Source organism: Vicugna pacos, chromosome X, assembly GCF_048564905.1.
Source record: "Vicugna pacos chromosome X, VicPac4, whole genome shotgun sequence".
Lineage (NCBI taxonomy): Eukaryota > Metazoa > Chordata > Mammalia > Artiodactyla > Camelidae > Vicugna > Vicugna pacos.
Window position 1 is genome coordinate 103,670,987 of NC_133023.1, and position 14,064 is coordinate 103,685,050.

Below are 14,064 nucleotides of genomic sequence, written 5' to 3' on the forward strand. Positions count from 1 at the left end.
ACTTTCTATGCATCAGCATGAAGTTCCTTGAAGCCCTGCCTGCCCTGTCAGCTCAGGTAAACAGCCCTTCTCCACAACCTTTCTCTAGAAATGGGCTGGAGGAACAGTTTAAAGCACTGCAAGCTGAAGTGCTGTGTTCTCAGCAGCTGAGGATTTTCAGGGCCTGGGGTCTCACTAAGAATTTGTCCTCGCGCCCATCGAGTTTCATGTAAGGCACAGTGGCTGTCAGCAGGCACGCGCTGTAGTGCACTTAACAGCAACTTAATATTTCAGTTGTTTTGAAGAGTTTCCTTAGATGGAGATTAATGGACCAGCTCAATAAAGTAGTTCTTTACTTAATCCTTTAACAATTAGAAGCTGATGTGAAGAGATAAGTAATGAAGTACCCTCTGTGATTGGGAGGTGCTTTGGAAGTAACCGCGGGGGTTTCTACTCTCTAATCAGCCACGGTTGCTCTAAGAAGCTGAAGGAAGGCTGAGGAACAACCCCAAAAGGGCAAGAAATCTGCCCTTCCTAAGCAATTGGCAATGGAACTAATGAGGTGTGTCTCCGGAGAGGAGGGTTGACTAGGAGAGACACTCCCTCTGCCCTGGTGGCAAAGGTGTCAGAGTCGTGGGAGGATGGGCGACATTCATCAGTATAGAGGCACAGCCTAGTGGGAGGAAGTGTGCTCCTGCTCTGGAGGTGGGCAGAGTTCTCGACAACAATTCAGTGCCCTCAGAGTGGCTGGGAAGACCTTGGACTTCAGGATCATCAGTGTCCCAATTCAGTTGATTCTAATTCCGATGCAGTTGGAGAATCTGGTCCCTTGTCTTCCCCACCCTGACTGTCGGTGCCCTGGTCCAGGCCATCCCTATCTGTTACCTGGACTCCTACAATGATGAGCTGACAGGTTCCCTTGCTACCTCCTTCTTCCAGTCAATCTCTGTTCTTTCCTCTGAGATCCCTACTTCTGGCTCTCCATGGCCCACCTCTTCTTAAAAACTTCATGTGTTCCCCTTCCCTGTTGTTCTTTAGAACAAGCCAGGGCCCGGTCTCACAGCAGCCTGCCTCCTTAGTCTCGTGTCTTTTCACCAGTGCCTAGAGATGGTATATTCCAGCCAGACCAAGCATCCTACTCTCCCCCAAACCTCCAGTCTTTTTGTACCCCTGTTTCTTCTCCTTGGGCTGTTCTTTCCTTCTTCCTCCTCTGGCAGTTCATTCTGCCTTTGAGGCATGGCTCGAAGGCCGCTGCTTCTGGGGAGCCTTCATCAGACTCTGGGTAGACTTAGTCCTTGTTTGAGTGTCTTCTTACATGCCTCTGACATGGAACTTACAACATTACATTGTTATTGTATCTTTATCCAGTCTTTGTCCTTATCAAAGGGCATGCTTATTAGGTGAAGGGACCGTGTCATCTTCATAGCTGCTCCCCCAGGGCCAAGCACGGTCATGACAAGTAGGAATGACAGTAACAGTGATTACTGAGTGTTTACCAACCATTTTACGTACATAATCGAATTTAATCCTTGTACCAACCTTCTGAAACAGATACTATTATTGACTCCATTGCACAGATTAGGGGATTGAAGCTATGATAAGCAACTTGCCCCAGTCCACACTCAGTATGTTTTGGAGCTGGGGTTCAAATTCAGCACAGCCCAACTCCAAAACCTGTGCCCTCAAGTGCTGCAACATCGTCTCACCCACAAGTACCAGGCCCAGCAAATGATCTCGAATGAATCCCTGTTACTCCGTGTGGGTGACTTTCCATACCACCTAATATGACTCAAAGGAAGTTTGTTCAGGATGACTTGTACAGCCCTACTGAAGAGTGTACCCTCAACTATCACGATGTATGCTTGAGAGACTTTTCTAAAACAAAAGATTCTCTTTTCCCCTTTAGAATTATCCTGGCAGCTGTTTTCAGGTACAGGTCGGTCTACTGGTTTATGATCTTTTCCTGGGAAACCCACGCTTAGATGTCTTCACACACACCCCTGAAAAATGATACAGTGCTATTTTGGTGTGTGTAACATTCTTGAAAGCCATCTGAATTCTATTAGGCAGTTTGTCATTTGCATGATCACTTGAGTTCCCACATTTGGAGAAAATTATATAACCCAGAGAAATATGCCAAGAAAATGAAAATCAAATTCAAAATAATGACTGTGGAGCAGAATACTGGTATTGTGCTGAATTTACATGATCAATTCTAAGGAAGTCCAAGGTTGAAGGGGTGGCGCTTTGATACAAGTCAGTAGTCACGTACATCAAGGCTCAGATTATTCGCTTTGGCTGACGTGTGCGATACAGACATAAACCCATATATTCCACATGTGAGACTAGAAACAGGATATTTATTCTTTTTTATTTCCTACTATTGCCTTGTACGTACTCAGGACTCTGGCCAGACTGTTTGGAATTCCCTGAATCTCTGAGATAGATACTAGTTTATTCCTTTTGCACAGAGGAGTAGACTGATGTTCAGAGAGGTTAAGTAACATAACTCTGGCTCTCTAACTAAATCCTAGGCATAAGTACCTCCAACAAATAAGACTTGACTAGATTGCAGGGGAGGGCATAGCTCAGTGGTAGAGCACATGCTTAGCGGACACAAGGTCCTGGGTTCAATCTCTCACACCTCCATTAAAAAAGGCAAGAGCAATCCCCCCCAAAAAGACATGACTAATTCCTGGGGACCCCCAGAGGTCCCCTAGCCTGGCTATGAGCAAAGCAGCACTGCTTTAATCTCCTTCTCTCTCTCTCTCTTCTTATTTTTACTTTTTAAAAAGATTGAATTATAGTCAGTTGACAATGTTGTGTCAGTTTCTGGTGCACAGCATCATGTTTCAGTCATACATGTACAGACACATATTCCTTTTCATGTTCTTTTTCATTATAGGTTACTACTTAATCTCTTTTTCATTTGGGGTTCCTTACAAGATTTCACCTGGCAGGAGGAGGATTCTTGCGTCTAAGAGAAATTTGGGAACCATTGGCTTACAGCAGGGATCAGCAAACTTTTTTCATGTAAAGGCTCAGGTGGTAAATATTTCAGGCTTTTCAGGTCGTGTGTTCTCTGTTACACCTACTGACCCCGGCCATCCATCCCCATCGTAGCACAAAAGCACAGCTGATATGTACATGCATGGGCGTGGCTAGTGCCAATACGACTTTGTTTATGGATAAGGAAATTTGAATTCTGTATCATGTTCACATGTCATGAAATATTATCCTTCTTTTGATTTTTTTTCCCCTCAACCATTTAAAAAGGGAAAAAGCGATCTTAATTTCCAGGCAGTATAAGGAGAGAGGGAAGGCTAGTGTGGACTGAAGGCCTCAGTTCATGAAACCCTGGACTAGATGGTCCCTAAGGGGACTCTCAGTTCTCTTGCTAAGGAACCAGTGTAACCTTATGAGAGGTGCATTTTCTGAACCCCCTAGAAGGCCATCAGCTACAGAAGATGCTCCTTCTCTGGTCTGCATGCCCATGGTGGGGCACATGGCCTAGTATGGACCAGGCTGTGGGCCCACTGGGTGGCACTGGGCCAGAGGGTCCCCTTGATGGGTCTTGGAGATTTATCCCTATGGAATACAGTCTGGATCTTCAAACTATATGTCACTGCCACAGCCCTCAGACTGGGAATTTCCAGGATTCCCAGCGGGGTGGTCATGGAATCAGACTTTTAAGTTAAAACCTTGAGAAAATTAAATGCAGCTTTTCCCGAGAAAAGAGCCCGGCACCTTTACCTCAGGGAAACAGAATGAAAGCTTTGAAAACTATCACAGCGTCTCCGTCGTCTCCTGCCTGACGAGCAGCGAGTGATTCAGTGCTGCAGAGACTACAAAGCGCTGGGCAGGGAAATCTCGGACTCCCCGAGTAATTCTGAAGCAGCCGTGTCTCACGCCTCTCAGCCTGCTTTGTGAAGAGGAAATGCCCTTTAAGGAGTCAACAGGAGTTAAGATTCTCTTCTAGAAGAGGGCCCACAGTGAGATGCTGCCTGATGGGAAGGCACAGGTCTTCGGGTATTGCCCAGACTCTCCGGGATGCCCAGCCCGGCTCAGATGTGTTATTCATTTGGAGCCAAAAAGAGCACTTACTTAGATTGCTATCCGCTCTGAATACTTACGAAGACCATGGTAATTTAAGCTGGTCCCCTGAAAACCCCAAAATAGTTGAGACAAAAGCTATGGTTCCCAGTTTTTGTTGAGAGCCTAAAGCCCGGGAGGAAGAGCCTGCTCCCCTGCCCCGCACAATGGAGATGGCAGCACTGGCTCCACCTCCCGGCCCCTGCCGAGTCCGCCTCCCGCCGTGGACCACGGAGCGCCAAGGCTCAGGCTGTCAGACGGAAGCTGCGAGAGCGCAGGGCAGCTCCTGGCGCGCAGAACGCCTAGCGACGTAAGCTACTGAGCAATAGAAATGAATGCCAGACAAAGGCTGTGGCCACGTTCAGGGCTGTTGTAGCTATTTCCCCAGGGTGACAAGGGGAAATAGATGCTTTAGGCACTTCCAGCTGTGAAGTAGCAAGGTTTCAGGAGAGCAGAGGTCACAGTTACAAGTCATATGGGGCCGGTCACATCACAGTGTCCTAGGCTGTCGCAGTGCCAAGAGCCCCGTGAGGCCACCAGGATGAGCTGGAGGCCCAGAGAAATAGGGACAGAGAAGACCTTGAGCACGGCTCTTCCTTCCTCCTCCAAGGCCTCCCCAGTCTTCTTTTTGTTCTTTCCATCTCATCTGCTCCAACTTTCACTATTCAAGCTTTTATAGGATCATCTCTTCAGGACAAGGACTTTGTTTTGTTGACGTAGTTTTCTGGACTGTTTTACTTCTTAATACTCAAGAAAGTAAAATAAAAACAGAGTTTTCATACAAAGACAGACTTTGGGAACCACTAGATCCAGAACAAACATGTGAAATCACTAAGGAGAGCTACTTTGTTCTGTTTTCATCTAACTGAAAAGTGAACAAACAGTTGTCGCTGTGGTTGAAGGTCACACAGACATTCAGACGAGCATGATTTTTTCACATTTTGGGATATCCAGTGTGTGATGAGTTCGTGGAATTATAACCTCATGAAAAGAGATTACCATTTTTCTGCTGAGAGACCACCTTAACTGCGTGGGTGTGAATGGCGCTGCTATGATAATTAAACCCAAAATCTACCATAATCCGACACTTTCCCTGGAGGAATGTTCAGCATTAACTATGGATGGAAACGCAAACAAGTGCACGTAGATTCGATAATAAAACTTAATAGTAGGTCAAGGGAGGAGTGAAATGAACTGGATGCTTAGCACCTCCAGAGATAGCAAATGCTAGTTCGCCTTCCTAGTTACTTCCTCGGCTTGCGTTTGCTGGGACTTGAACGTACACATCAAATTGTCCTTTATTAACAACCAAATCCATATCACGCTTGTTGCACGGTGTGGGGATGTTTAATGTCAATCACTATGTAGATTGGCTGCCTATTTCCAGAACTTCACAGTGGAGGGCCTTTCATTTCTACATTAAGATCATATACAGTTGATTGGAGAGTAAAACGAGGGCTGAGTTCCAGTCTGTGGGCTCTGGTTGTGGATGTGCAAATTCTGCCTAATGTAGAGCAGCCTGAAGACCGTGAGCCCATTTCTGGATCCAGCTTTGAGATCCCATGAGACGCTTCCCAAGTCATCACAGCTTACCTCTGTGTTGCTTGGCAAACTAAAATGGGAACAAAGTCTAAGGCTTTGCTTGTGATTGCTTGCAAATAGTATGAATGCTACACGTTACTTCTAACTGGGGAGGGGGTCTATTTCCAAACTAATCAGTGATACTCTGCATTATTTTGTGTTTTCATAAAGCATTCCACATGCATTAGTCCACATTATGTGCACCACCACCACCACCGCCGTCCTGTGGAACAGTTTAATTATTATCCCATTTAACAGATAAGGGACATAGACGAGGCTCAGAGACAGGAAGTGACTTACCCAAAATACCAGAGTTTATGATTATCCTGTAGTTAAATTCAAATATCTTGATTCCATGTCAATATGTTTTGTTTTGTTTTGTAGGGTTTTTGTTGTTGTTGTTGATTTTATTTCACACACTAACTATCCTTTGTAAGTTATACTCTACAAAAGCACTGCATAGTCTCAGGTTCTGGCTGGAAATGTTCTGGGTTCCATGTGTGCCTCTATGATTTCCTAGCTGTGTGACCCTGAGCAAGTTCCTTAAGCCTCAGTGTTGCCATCTGGAAAATGGGGCTAATTATCATTATGAGAACCTCCTTCATAAGGTCTAAATTACAAATTACATGCTGCTGGTCAAATACTTAGCACCTTTCCTGACACATAAATGGATCCTCTACAGGGTAAAAATCGTTTTATCATTTATTTTGCTGAACACTTAGGTGTAAATTAACATATAGGCATTATACTATGGATGTATTCTACAAACACAGTATAATACTGAGTACTTGTATATACACAGAGAAAGGGAGAGAGAGAGAGAGAGAATGAAGCCCAGCATTAGTAGTTTTTAAATATCTGAGTTCTATAGCTTATGAGAAGGATAGTCTTCATTTACCACAATGTGTTATGAAGAATTATTTGTTCAGGATCATAAGCCTGCAATCGCAAAAGAAATACCAAAATACCTTTTGTCTCTTTCTCTAAGATCTTCCAAACATTCATCAGTCTCTTGAAGGATGGCCATAAATCCTGCAAATTTAGTTTATCTGAAACCAACTCTAACAATTGTCCTTCCCACCAATCATCCTCTGTATCCGTCTTTGGTTTTCAGACCTCAGTGAACACGCCCTGGTCTTGTGTGGCTGAGCATGAAAGTGGGGTGGCTGGGCTTTCTTTGGAGAGTTTCTGGAACCCACTCGACCTGAATCTCTTTCTAACATTGGACATAACCTTGAAATAACATGTTCCTCTCTTTATCAAATTTGAAGCTGCCTTTGGCCTTCTGGCTTCTCTGCTGGAAAAAGCACGCAGGTGGGAACCAGGAGCTGGGAGTTTTTGGACCAGCTCCAGCACTGACTAGCTGTGTGACCTCGAGCAAAGCAGTTAGCTTCTCTGAACCTTTCTTTGCTTGTCAGCCAAATGAGGGTGGCAGACTGTGTCATTTCTGGGAAGACACTGTGCAGAACACACATAGGCACGAGGGGCTGGTGGAGGAGACACTCAACGGACAGCTGGCTGGGATCAGCGGAGCTGGGGGTGGGGAGAGGCAAAGGGTTTTCTACCTGAGATGCAGATTCTTTCTCGAAAGCTTTGATGAAAGAGGTCGAATCTGGCTGAGCTGTGGAGGAAAAACAGGACTTCCAGTTGAAGAAAGGGCTTCCAGCCTGGGAGCTGAGCCTGACACTGAGTCTGGAAGTAAGAAAGAGTGAAGCATGCTCAGAAAATAGCCATAAGTCCTGACAGGCTGAGACTGGCTCCACTTGAAGCCGGAGGATGAGGTCTCACATTGTGTTTAATAAATAAAAATCTTAACACCAACTGGTCTTTGAAAGTTTTGTAACTGGAATTTAAAGCTAATAAGTCACTCTTCTTGCTGTAGCTCAAATTTGGAGATCGGGAGCTGCTGGCACTGGAATTAATATCCCTATAGGAACAAAAGGCTCTGTGTGCTCGATAAACAATTTTGAAAGTGCTAGTTCATCACCCAAATTCCGACCACTCATATTTTTCAGGTACCTTGTCTTAGGAGAGAAAGATTTCTTATCCACATCACGGGCTTACATCTCTTGGATCAAATTTTACGGGAAGGGACCGGTCATATATCAAAAGGTTAATGACTAGCCATTTCTCGCCCAGCTATTTTGTGGCCACCGAGCTGCCACAGCACAGAGGGCACTGAAAGGCAGTGGAAGTTCCTGGGGCCCTTTGCCTCTGTCATCCAGAGAGCCCCAGCGGGCCTCCACAATAGCCTCTGCACCTCGGGGCTGTCATCATGGCCCTATTCTTTCATGGGAGACCCAGAACATCTTTTCCTGGAGAGATCCAGTGCCGCGTCCCACCTCCACAGTGATTGATCAGCACATTTATTACACTTGCAGTAGTAAAAATATATAGACTCCAGTCATCTCTGGAGATGCTGAAATAGTCCTTTTTTCCCCTTGATTTAGAGGAAGGCAGAGAGGGAGGATGTGTGTAGAGTATGACAGAAATATAAGAACTCAAATATCTAATTAGCTGAAAGAATCTCGGTTCCCTCTGCACCTTTGACAGAATTGCAGCTGTCAGATTGTAGTTCCGATATTTTATCCTCGTTGCAAAATGTATCTGAGGGTGATTCAGAAAAGACGCTTTCTAAAGTGAATGCCTCTCAGGTTTTTTTTGGTTTGTTTTCGTTTTTTGTAGGATGCTGGAAGATGACCTGAAGCTGAGCAGTGATGAAGATGACCTTGAGCCTGTGAAGACCTTGAGCACTCAGTGCACCGCCACTGAGCTCTACCAGGTAGGAGCAGCTTAGGGCTTGGTTTGGGACCCAAGGGGAGGGAGCTGAAGGCACCGCTTCATCTCCAGGCTTTGGAGGGGAAGAAGCAAAGACAGACATAGTGTTCTGGAACGGGTCGAATCAGCTCACACTTTCAGTGAGGTGATGCTGAGCCCTTGAAAACTGCTTTCACCTCCTCCCTTCATTCTCTCCTTTCCATATGCACATACTGGTCATCAAATGCAATAGAGATCGTCTTTCCCTCTCTTGGACTAAGTACGGTCTCGGATGCAGTGTAACTTTCCTGTAATGAGTACAGTGGGCACCACTTTGGAACACAGCTGAGAATCAGTGCCAGCACCCTACAGCTTACGTGAAAGTTCAGGCAAAGGGCATTTGGCCAAAACTGGCTGCAGCCCTGTCTTCTCCCATTGCAAGTATTTATAGTACTTACCACCAAATTAGATGGCAAGAAGGGGCATTGTCAACATTTCCAATGAGCCTGGACCTCTTGATTTGACAAGGCCGAGTATCCTGTATGAGTCATGACAATGGCAGTGGAGTGGGTGGTACCAGTGATGCTCGCGTGGCCTCTGGGACACAGAACCATCTCACATGTGGGGTCCTCCTGGGTGTGCTGAGAACCTCAGACAAGGAACACAGAAGGATTGCCTTTTTTAAAAGCCAATATCTGATCATATTCTTTCTACAGTGAAGTCTGCTAAGTAACAAAACTGAAACCAGAGTATTTTAAGGAGTGCTCATGCACTAATATTTCAAGATAGTTAACAAATACAAGAGTCCATGTTCACGAAATATTTTGTGAGGCACCAGCAAAGAAAAGCTTATGGAAACCTCTTCAAGGCTCACCTACTCCGTTCTCATCTGTAACTGTTTACCACGCTAGAACTCCTCGCCTTCAGTATGATTTTAAAATTGAACTCATCTTCAACGTTATGTGGCCCAAACTTTCCCTTTCCTCTGCGTTCCCCACTTCATTCTGCCTGCATGTTTGATACTATGTCCAAACCGCAAGGACAAGCACGGCCGTGCCCCAGGGCTTGGCTGCGCGTTCACTGAGAGCAAGCCGTCCGTCTCCCGCGCGGGCCGTGGGCTTCAGGGCAGGTGGGCAATGCGCGCTTCAGTTCCGGGGTCTGCCATTCCTGCTTGCTGCATTTACTACACCAGTGAGAAGAGCGCTATACTGGGAAATAACCTCCCCGCCCCCCAACCCAGATGACTGGTTTTGACAGAAGCAACATTACTTTTAAATGAAAATGCTTAAAGCCGTCATCAGCAGTAAGTGAAGGCAGATTTCACACGCTGACTCCCTCTCTGTGTGATTACACAAGTGCAGTCTGCTTTTTTGGCTTCTCAAGAAAAGTGTTATTTTCTGTATTTAACTGAAGTGGCATCAGGTCAGTCGGCCTGAGTCGTCTCTGTTTTTAGGATGTGCGTGGTCACTGTGTCAGTGCTGAGACCCTCTGGTAATCTGGGTTGGGGAGCTGGGAGCTTTCCGTGGCCTGCTGCTCTTAGCCTGGTCACTCCTTCCCGAACAAAGCTCCTCGCCCCCCCAGCCGGCTCCAGGAAGCAAGAAGTGGGCGCAAAGATGTAACATTTGCAGATGAACTCTCCTTGTGGAGTTTGAGGGCTGGCTACAAAGCTGAAAGGTAAAGGCCAGGAGAGAATGTTTATGCAGTAGCAGAAGCGACGGTGAGAACAAGTTTCAGTGAGTTCTGGCTTTATGAGGCCCAATATTCTTGTTCAAAGATGTGTGATTGAAATCATTTTCCTTTTTTTGTTGTTGTTGTGCTAAAATTCACATAACATAAAATTCACCATTTTAAAGCGTACGGTTCAGTGGCATTTACTACCTTCACAAGGTTCTGTCTCCATCACCAGTTCCAGAATATTTTCATCACCCCAAAAGGAAACCCCACACACATTTAGCAGTCACTCCCCCCAGCACTTGACAACCACTACGCTACTTTCTATCTCTATGGACTTGCCCATTTCCTCTGAATGAAATCATACAATATGTGATCTATTGTGTCCAACTTCTTTCACTTAGCGTCACGGTTTCTAGGTCCATCCATGCTGCAGCTGTATTAATATTCCATTCCTTTTCCAAGCCTAAATAATATTCTGTCATCTGGATAGACTACCTTTTGTTCACCCATTCATCAACCGACGGACGTTTGGGTCCAGCTTTTGGCTATTGCAAATAGTGATGCTGTGAGCGTTTGTGTATCAGTTTTTGCTGAACACCTGGTTTCAGTTCTTTTGAATTGAATCTCTTAGTTCTTTTCAATCCTTTCTTCTCCCTAGAGATGGAATATTGTCATGTGGTAACTTAGAGTGTCTAACTTATGGAGGAACCACCAATATCATTTTCTTTTCAGATGAGATAACACAGTGCCATGTAGGTAACATGGTACTGTTCTCTCATCTCTCCAATGGGACCATCGGAGCTCCAGCCACATCAGGAGGAGTTCTTAGAGCTCTCATTGATGGGGCCACTCTTGCCCTGTGTCAGCTGTTAAGTTTGGTGCTCTGTCTCACTCGAACCTCAGAGCAAATCTTAGAGGTAGATTTGGGTCTCCAGCCTGAGCTGCAGAATTGCACAATCCTTCTATTTGTGGCAGGATGATTGGGAGAAAAGCATCCTAACAAATGCATTGGTGCATTAAATGATGCATCCAAGGAGCCAGACCACACTATGGGTTTGAGCCGGTGTTATACTTAGAAATTTTCTTGGAACCCAGTAGCCACGTTCACGCATACATGGTTCAATTAAAAAAAAAAGCCATTAACTTTCTGGAGACATCTTCAGATCATCTCATTCGTAATCATTACACGTGGACTTACCTCAGGAGACCCAGAGTGGCCAGGTTTAATGAGTACACAGCAATCTTTCCCCAAAAGCTCTTAAGACCTTATGCTATGGTTTGCAACATAAAGAATCCCAGGAGAATGCATTGCAAATGCATGTATGAAATTGAAACACAGGATCGAGATGTGTCACTTTCTAATTTGACCTTTCAGTCCCAAGCCTCTCATCATGAGAATGCCCTCCCTTCTCCCTGCCCCGTCACTGGCACCCTCCCCAGCATGGCCGTGCTGAGCAGGTCCTGGGCGCAGACACCAACAGAACAATTAGGACGTGTTTAGATGCTCAGTATTGTTCCTGCAAATGGGAAAATGCAGCAAATGAAGCGGGAGGCCTGAATGCGAGAATCGTAATATACAAATTAAAGATGCCAAATGGTCAGCCATGGAGACTCGGGGATACACAAAATATTTCTAACAGGATATTTTACCTTCATGTGATGCTTTAAGTCGGAGATGCGCAGTCACATATGCACATGGTTTCCGTGAAAAAGCAATGGTGATTGTACCCTGAAAATATTTGTTAAAAGTGTGCATGTTCTCTCCACATTCCTCATCGCCTTTTACTCTCTCGGTTGGGACTATTCGGGAAGCAGGTATGTCCAGGCTGTCTTCTAAGGCGGTGTGGCAGTGCTAGCTCAGTGGGCGAGGATGAGTGAGAACATAGATGTGTAGTCAAATGGGTTTGAATCCTGGCTCTGTCACTTGCTGGATGACCTGGGGCTAAAGACCGTATCCATAAAATGGTGATAACGGAGGTAACAATAGCACCTACTTCCCTGGGTCATAGTGAGGATTCAATGATTAAGTGAATGAATACAGGCAGTCATTTGCCTCTGTGGTGGCACTCACCACTTTACATGGCCGTCATCCCCATCGTCATGGCTACTGCTAGTGATCGTCTAAAATGTCTCATATTCAAGATGCGAGATACATCACATTCCCTTTTCTTGTAAGGTATGTGGTGTTAAAGAGAGCTGCTGAATTAACTACCTGGAAAACAGCCAGTATGTGACAAATTTAAATGAAAAGATTCTTTTCTGGTCCTAAGATGCATTAGCTGTGTGCACCTAGCCACAAGGAATTGTAACTGTGGTCCTTTAGAGCATGGTTTTTGGACTACAGAAGCCTGGGCATCAATCCCAGCCCCATCATGTACTAGCTGCCTGACACTTGGCAAGTCACCGAACGTCTCAAAGTCTCAGAGCTCTCACCTGACGCCTAGGAATATGGTGAGGACGAGAGGAAGACTGTGTATAAGAAAATGCTTTGGAAACCACAAACACTACACACATAGGCGGTGGTTCTTCCTTGTGGCCCTTTTAAACGTTAACTGGAAGGCCCCTCTTTTGGATCCTTTGGTAAATAGATCTTGCCCTTCATCTTGGCCTTGGTGTCCAGAGAGATCTGCTAGGAACTGCACTGAATGTCCTAACAACACCCTGAATGCATCCATTGGAATGGATGACCTTTCCCCTCCTCTGAGCCCCGACAAGTTTTAAACTAGACATCCCAGGAAGAAAGGCCGGGTTGCCAATGACATGGCACCAAGTCCTCCAGGAAAATTATGTGTCTCTAAACAAGAGTTTTTCTTCGAAGGACTGACATGGGTGGAAAGTTGATCACAGTTTTTGATCACAGTTCTCACTTCTTTTTCTGAGTGCTCGCTGTGCCCTGGAGAAAGGCTATACGGTCTGCTATGATGTTCTACTCACCTTGGTTTTCTCCCAGGAGCTTCCCCAGAATGGGAAATAAATAATTACTTGAAGTTGACGTCAGACATGGGCATGCTCCAGAACAGCGTTTGAATTGGATGCAGTGTTTTGAACTCAGGGTCCGCCTAAACACACGGGTTGCACTACGTCCTGTTTTGTTTTTGAAGTCAGCTCTCAGGAACGTGGTTGGCATGCAGGGGCTCCATGATGTCCGTTAGCCAGCTGACTGCATTTTCCCTTCTCAGAAACTGCCACTCTTGGCATCGTAAATATAAAACCCAAGCCTGGCCTTCCCCAGACAACGCTTATTGAATTGCCATTTTCCAGCCAGTCATGCAGGGCAGGCGGTGGTGCTGTGACGAGTCCACCGGGGTTTGGCTAGAGAGCGACATAATCCGATAGGACAGGCTTCCCACGTGCACGCAGGTGCGGGGTTCTCTGCCCACCCTCAACCCTGGTACCACTGAACCTTCAGTTCTCCTTTTGGTCAATTTTTCTTCTTATGCTTCTCAGGAGTACAAGAACCCCTGAAAATGAAGGGTTAAACCTGGAATCAATTTTCATTTCCAGCTGAGAAGCAGTTATTGATGCTGTGTTTGCAGTTCAATAAAAGATCTAAAGATATAGACCTGATGCTTCTTTTCAATAGAAGCAGCCTAATCAGTCTCAAATGTTTTGTTTTGTTTTTAACAAAGAAATTGTATTGACAGGTTTATTAAAATTGTTGTCTTTCAAGTTTTAAGCTAGCCACAATTCGACCTATTCCAAAGGCTTCTAGAGTGTGTCGTGGCCCAGTTCCAGAGCTTTCTCCAGCACATAGCCATAGGACCAGGTAAACATCTGCTTGATGTTTCCATGAATGTTGTCCGATGCTTGTTACACAACTCAAAGCATGTAATGTCTGTTATCATCCTTTGGTGACAGGATGGTCCATGATGCCTGGGTTCTGCCGGTGGGTTAGATCTGGGCATGGCTCTCAGATGCCCTAACCATCTCAGACTGGCATCAGAAGCAGCAGACTCTAGAACGATAAAGGCCATGAAAGAA

At 45.5% G+C, this 14,064-nt stretch overlaps 1 protein-coding gene across 1 annotated transcript in view; it reads left to right on the forward strand.

Moving 5' to 3' along the window:
* Window positions 1-14,064, forward strand: part of AFF2 (ALF transcription elongation factor 2) — a 458,491-nt gene that overhangs the window by 352,753 nt on the left and 91,674 nt on the right. Inside the window, exon 9 of the mRNA XM_072955933.1 lies at window positions 8,338-8,434. Coding sequence (XP_072812034.1) covers window positions 8,338-8,434 — 97 coding nt within the window. The remainder of the gene's footprint in view (window positions 1-8,337; window positions 8,435-14,064) is intronic.